At 47.2% G+C, this 6,000-nt stretch overlaps 1 protein-coding gene across 2 annotated transcripts; it reads right to left on the bottom strand.

The window, feature by feature from the left end:
* Positions 1–4,293, bottom strand: LOC119117270 (potassium voltage-gated channel subfamily A member 2-like). Of its 2 annotated transcripts, none has more exons than XM_037243483.1 (3): positions 4,020–4,293; positions 3,284–3,524; positions 1–2,869 (listed from the first exon to the last, which is right to left on the bottom strand). In XM_037243483.1, exon 3 carries the CDS (start codon positions 2,790–2,792, stop codon positions 1,293–1,295), a length of 1,500 nt encoding a protein of 499 aa, XP_037099378.1. In that variant the 5' UTR covers positions 2,793–2,869; positions 3,284–3,524; positions 4,020–4,293; the 3' UTR covers positions 1–1,292. The 2 variants fall into 2 exon arrangements, with proteins under 2 accessions (XP_037099378.1, XP_037099370.1); XM_037243475.1 differs by having other exon boundaries at positions 3,284–3,421.
* Positions 4,294–6,000: the final 1,707 nt, after the last annotated feature.

The raw sequence follows: 6,000 nt of genomic DNA, 5'->3' as shown, positions 1-6,000 counted from the left end.
ACATTTATTTATATATAGCCAAATCTCATCTTGTAAATTTTTCCAGCGCTTTATACTGTATATGACCAATTTATGGACATATGCGTTCTTCCAATATATAACAGCGAGCAAATAAAATAATTTCATTATTACTGTATTGAATGCCAAAGCATACTACTACAAAGCTTGCTAATTTTTCTTCTATTATTAATCATTTGTCACTCATGCTTCCTTGGGCTTGTAGGGTTAATACACTGAGCGTCTTAACTAGCGATACATTTAAGTAGTTACCTCAGCTGCCGCAAGCATTACTAAAAAAAATGCAAAAATATCACCACATTGTTGCAATTTTACATTGTGTCCATTTCTACAAAGATGGAATGCTATGAAGTTAAGAACAGCTTTGTTTTTGTTGGGCAGTGGTGTTAAACTACGCAGTATTTCTGTAGCAATTGGTCTGTGTGGCAGTTAAAGAGACACTTAAAGGTACAACGATAAACAAACAAAACACAAAATACGCAAATAGGCACTAATGTTGAATGCGCTTTACATACTTTTGTATCCCGTATTGTTCATTTCATAGAATCAGGCCAAAATATCACCTGATGAAATGTGATTCACGTATGAGACATTCACTCTTTGAAGAGATGTTTGCATTGACTAAAAACCAAACCAGGCTTGGTAATGCATCACGACTGCATACCCACTAATGCAGCACTGAGGATAAGGGGGAAAAGGTAATGCGTTGTTGCGGTTCGCAGATTCAGCACTTCCTTGTGGTCCATTGTGTTAGGCTCAGCAGAGACCAGTGGTCTGGACAAGACCAAGGGGGAATGTTAGTGCCCTACAGATTTTAATCGTCAAGTAATCAGGTATGAGGATCTTTCTCGGTTGTTCCCATGACAGGGTTGCTGTGCTCTGACCAGTCGGAACAACCAATTTGTACTCAAGTAATCCCTAATTTACATTGAAATGAACATTACGATGATCTGATTGAGCGTTGTCGTCTTCGTCTCATTCGATGGTTTCTAATGATTATTACTTCTTAGGCTACTATTTGGCTACTTTTGCCAGCTGGATAACTACTGTCAGGAAAGTAAGACTATTACCATGCAGAAGCCGATGATATCCCAGAAGGACGATGTGGTCCAGGTCCCTTCGATACGGGCGATCGTGAGGTCTTCTCCTGTTGACCTTTGCGCCGAATCATCTGCTCTGGCCTTCCAAATACTGGTCATCTATGGCCATACTTTTTCTCCCATTCCCAGTCTCTGCAGACTCCACATCAGGCGAATCAACACCTATAACTGACATTATACATCCGTGCGCATCTTGGTGATGTTGACATAGTTGGTGTTGGCGAGAGTGCAGTTGCCCGTTTTCATGCCTTCGGGTCTGAAGTCCTCAGCGCTGTGGTTGACAGCTTCCTGAATCTCCACATAGTCAGACTTACTGAGCGTTGACCCGCTGCCACTCCGACCGGTCTTCTTCAGGTCATCAACTGAGCTGGCTTTAGGCACACTCTGGATATTTAGATACTGAGCCTGTTCTTCGCCCTCCGTCTCTCTGTGGTAGAAGTAGTTGAAGTTTGACACAATGACCGGCACTGGTAGCGCGATGGTCAAAACGCCGGCGATAGCGCAAAGAGAGCCCACGATCTTTCCTCCGATGGTTGTCGGGACCATGTCTCCGTAGCCCACGGTCGTCATGGATACCACTGCCCACCAAAAGGCCTCTGGGATGCTGCTGAACTGGGATTCGGGCTCATCTGCTTCAGCAAAGTAAACAGCGCTGGAGAAAAGGATGACGCCAATGAAGAGGAAGAAGATGAGGAGTCCCAGCTCGCGCATACTGGCCTTCAGAGTCTGCCCCAAAATCTGCAGCCCCTTGGAGTGGCGGGAGAGTTTGAAAATGCGAAAGACTCTGACCAAACGAATAACACGGAGGATAGCCAAGGACATAGCCTGCTGTCCCGCCTCTCGATCCTCCGGCCTCTCCGCCAGCTCTGTGCCAAGGGTAATGAAGTACGGAATAATTGCCACGATGTCGATGATGTTCATGATGTTGCCAAAAAATCCAGCTTTGCTGGGACAAGCAAAGAATCTAACAAGGAACTCAAACGAGAACCAGATGATACACAGGGTCTCCACAATGAAGAAAGGATCAGTAAAATACGGCGAGGTCTCGTAGGTGGTGGTGATGTTGGAATTGGGTTGGAAGGGATAATTGTACTCCTCGTCTTCATTTCGGAAAACTGGCAGTGTTTCTAGACAGAAGCTAACGATAGAGATGAGAATCACCATGACGGAGATGATGGCGATGATCCGAGCTGGACCTGAGCTCTCGGGGTACTCAAAGAGCAGCCACACCTGTCGCTGAAACTCATTCTCTGGCAATGGTCGCTCCTCTTCCTTTATGAAACCTTCATCCTCCCTGAAGATTTCCATAGCTTCCTCACCCAGTTCATAGAAGCGAATCTCTTCGGAAAAAATATCAAGAGTGACGTTAACGGGCCGGCGCAGCCTCCCTCCAGATTGGTAATAGTAAAGAATGGCGTCAAAGCTTGGACGATTGCGGTCAAAAAAGTACTCGTTCCGAAGTGGATCAAAGTACCTCATCCGTTTCTTAGGATCACCGAGAAGCGTCTCTGGAAACTGAGACAGGGTCTTGAGCTGCGTCTCAAAGCGTAAGCCCGAGATGTTGATAACGACCCTCTCGCAGCACTCATGATCTGGCTCCGGGTCGTAATGGTCGTGCGGCTGACCGGGATGCGCGGCCGCTTCGTCTGCCGGGTCGCTGGTCGCAACCGTCATGCTGGAGGGCGATGGAACCTGCAGCTTTTAAATGGGGCGGGGCCACGTTTGGCCACAGGAGATACGCCTATAAAGATCTAGAAGGTAGGAAAAAGGAAACACATGTCATTTTGGTTTGATTGATTTTGGTTACTGTCTAATATTGACAGTAACGCCCCGAAAGACCGCATTTGTCAAACATTCCTGCAGGCAAGCAAGTCTGCGGGGGCATTTGAAAGACACAAGCAAGGTGGGGCCCGACCATTTGAGCACATCGGCTCCACTTTGTCTCTGAGTATTGGGTTATGAGTTCTCTCTTGCATGAGCGTGCAGTTGGATCAATATGCCAGCCAGTAATATCGTATCAGCTTTCACAGGCTGCAATTACAACCGATAGATCCGATTATATGCTGAGTGCTCCATACAATCTCTCAGATTATTTTCCTCTCTCTGCTCATGTGTATCAGTTTTAATTTTATCTGCATTTTGTGTGCTATAAAAAAGTCCAATACCTGTGCCTTTGTAAGACTGGCTTACAATCGACGGTGGCGAAACACAACAGGACCAGCAGAAGTGTCCAAAGTCACCCCTCGCCGTCCAGCCAGCAGCTTCCCTTTTCTTCCAGCCATACATCACCCAAATCTTGCACTCTGCAGCAAGGCAGTGAGGGGTATGAGGGATGAGGACGCAGGAATTACCGCCCTCACCTCCCGTCACGGATACATACCGAGATGCAGCCTACAGGTTGGAGTGCTGATGGTGACATTCAAATTCAGGCATGTCACTTCAGAGAGTTTATTATTCAGCGTGGCGAAAGATGCAGCGGCAGAACTACTCTTCAAGCATCATACCGGCAGACTTCAGCTCGGGAAGCTGTGAACACCCCCCCCTCCCCATGCTGATGTCATTATGTATACCTGTGATTGCAATCCATAAACTGTATCCTCCGCTGAAATTTTCTGTACGTGGATGTCCGTATGACAACACATATGGTTCCACGTCACTGAGGTTAAAATGTTTACTACCCAAGTTCATGCACTGGGTCACTCCCACATTAAATGCCAAATGTGATTGTTGATGATTATTGGCACACGGAAGGAGGGAGAATGAGTTGGAAGTGACAGGTGCCCAACATGCTTAAGCCATTTGCAACCCTTTTCTGTTGATCCAGCCATGTCCATGCACGAATCAAAGCAGATCTAAGCTTTATTTGTTATCGTTTGAGCTTAAACGCATGCAGGAATTCACCGTGATTCGCTTGATGCGCAGATGAACGAGATTGTATCCAGTTTGGCTCCTCTTAATGTGACGGCGGTGAGTGGTCATCTCTTTTTTTTTCTTTCCTTATTTGACTCGCATGTCTAGCGATTGTGCCATCTTGTCGCGGTCGTGTGGAGTTGCCTGCTCGACCCGCGTCTCTCATCTGTCATTTACATCCACCACCATGGAATTGCGTGGGCTGCAGTTGGGCATCGCGGCGCATACTAAGAGCTTCTGCATGGCGCGCCTCGCCCCACACTGCTGCGCCCCCACCCACTCACCCACCCCGCTTTCCCGACACTCAAGTGGTTCAAGTTAAAGGGGAAGCGTCGCTAAATCCAGAGGGGAAACAAATTGTTGATTTTATTCTGTACTGTATGCACAAAAACTGATGCAACATTAACCATTTTATGTTTTCATCTTCGCCATTTCTAAGTACAATGTGCAGGCTGGGCGGCTCGGTGGCGCACTGGGTAGCACGTCCGCCTCACAGTTAGGAGGGTGCGGGTTCGATTCCACCTCCGGCCCTCCCTGTGTGGAGTTTACATGTTCTCCCCGGGCCCGCGTGGGTTTTCTCCGGGCACTCCGGTTTCCTCCCACATCCCAAAAACATGCTTGGTAGGCCGATTGAAGACTCCAAATTGTCCCTAGGTGTGAGTGCGGGTGCAAATGGTTGTTTGTCTCTGTGTGCCCTGCGATTGGTTGGCAACCGGTTCAGGGTGTCCCCCGCCTACTGCCCGATGACGGCTGGGATAGGCTCCAGCGCTCCCGCGACCCCCGTGGGGACTAAGCGGTTCAGAAAATGGATGGATGGATGTGCAGGCTGGAAAATTACTTTTTTTGGATTACTGTTTCAACGATTTCATTAAATGGGCTCTTACATTATTGCAACTAACATTTTATAGCGACATATTGGAACGGGGATTCCCCCATCTGCAGCCCTTTCTCAAGGTTTCTCTCTCTCTCTCTCTCTCTCTCTCTCTCTCGCTCTCTGATTTTCACAAATATGAAAAAAGGTAGTATTGGCTGGATTAAATTGGCTGTCAGATTAATGAGCCAATTAAATCTTAGTGTTTGGATAAACATTCTCATTCAATAGCACTTTGGCTTGTGTATTCAGATTTCCTGGGAACCACAATCTCTCGGGACCTGAAATGGACCGGCCACATAGACTCTGTCCGGAAGAAGGCCCAGCAGAGGCTGTACTTCCTGAGACAGCTCAAGAAGTTCAACCTGCCGCGAGAGCTTCTGAAGACCTTCTACACTGCCATCATCCAGTCTGTCCTCTGCACCTCCATCACTGTCTGGTTTGGATCAGCCTCCAAACAAGACAAGCACAGACTGCAACGGACAATCAGGACTGCAGAAAAGATCATTGGAATCAACCTCCCATCTATCCAAGACTTGTACCTGTCCAGGACCAGGAAACGTGCAAGGAACATCTCTATAGACCCTTCTCACCCAGGCTGCAGTCTGTTTGAACTACTCCCCTCCGGACGGCATTATAGAGCTCGGTACGCCAAAACCAGCAGACACCGAGACAGCTTCTTCCCCCAGGCTGTTGCTCTGATGAACTCACACCACTCATAGAGTCTCAGAGGCATTACTGTGCAATAACATCCTGCTCTTCACACCTTTTGAATTTGTCTACACTGTTTTTGCCATTATTCACATGTCCTGAGTGTTGTTAGTCACCTATATGTTGAACAGAGGGTGTGTTTTACCGAAGTCAAATAACTTGTTTGGCACGCTCAAACATGGCGAATAAAAACTCTTGAATCTCTTGAATCTCTTGAATTTCCAGTTGCCGCATTTCCAAGCAGGGGTTGAAAGATGTAATCGCTGCATGTGCACATGAATTCCAGCAATTGTACTTCATGATTGCATTAGAGACTTGTGTGTATGCCTGCATGTGCCTAACAGGTCTGGCCAGTAATTAGTGGACTGTGATACAGTGAGGAGGTCTGTA

This window comes from Syngnathus acus, chromosome 2, assembly GCF_901709675.1.
Source record: "Syngnathus acus chromosome 2, fSynAcu1.2, whole genome shotgun sequence".
NCBI classification, from domain to species: domain Eukaryota; kingdom Metazoa; phylum Chordata; class Actinopteri; order Syngnathiformes; family Syngnathidae; genus Syngnathus; species Syngnathus acus.
This window is presented reverse-complemented; position numbering and strand designations above follow the sequence as displayed.

What these genes read in the sequence shown, in the direction of transcription:
- LOC119117270 (XM_037243483.1), bottom strand. Translation starts at nt 2,792, where the DNA reads ATGACGGTTGCGACCAGCGACCCGGCAGACGAAGCGGCCGCGCATCCC.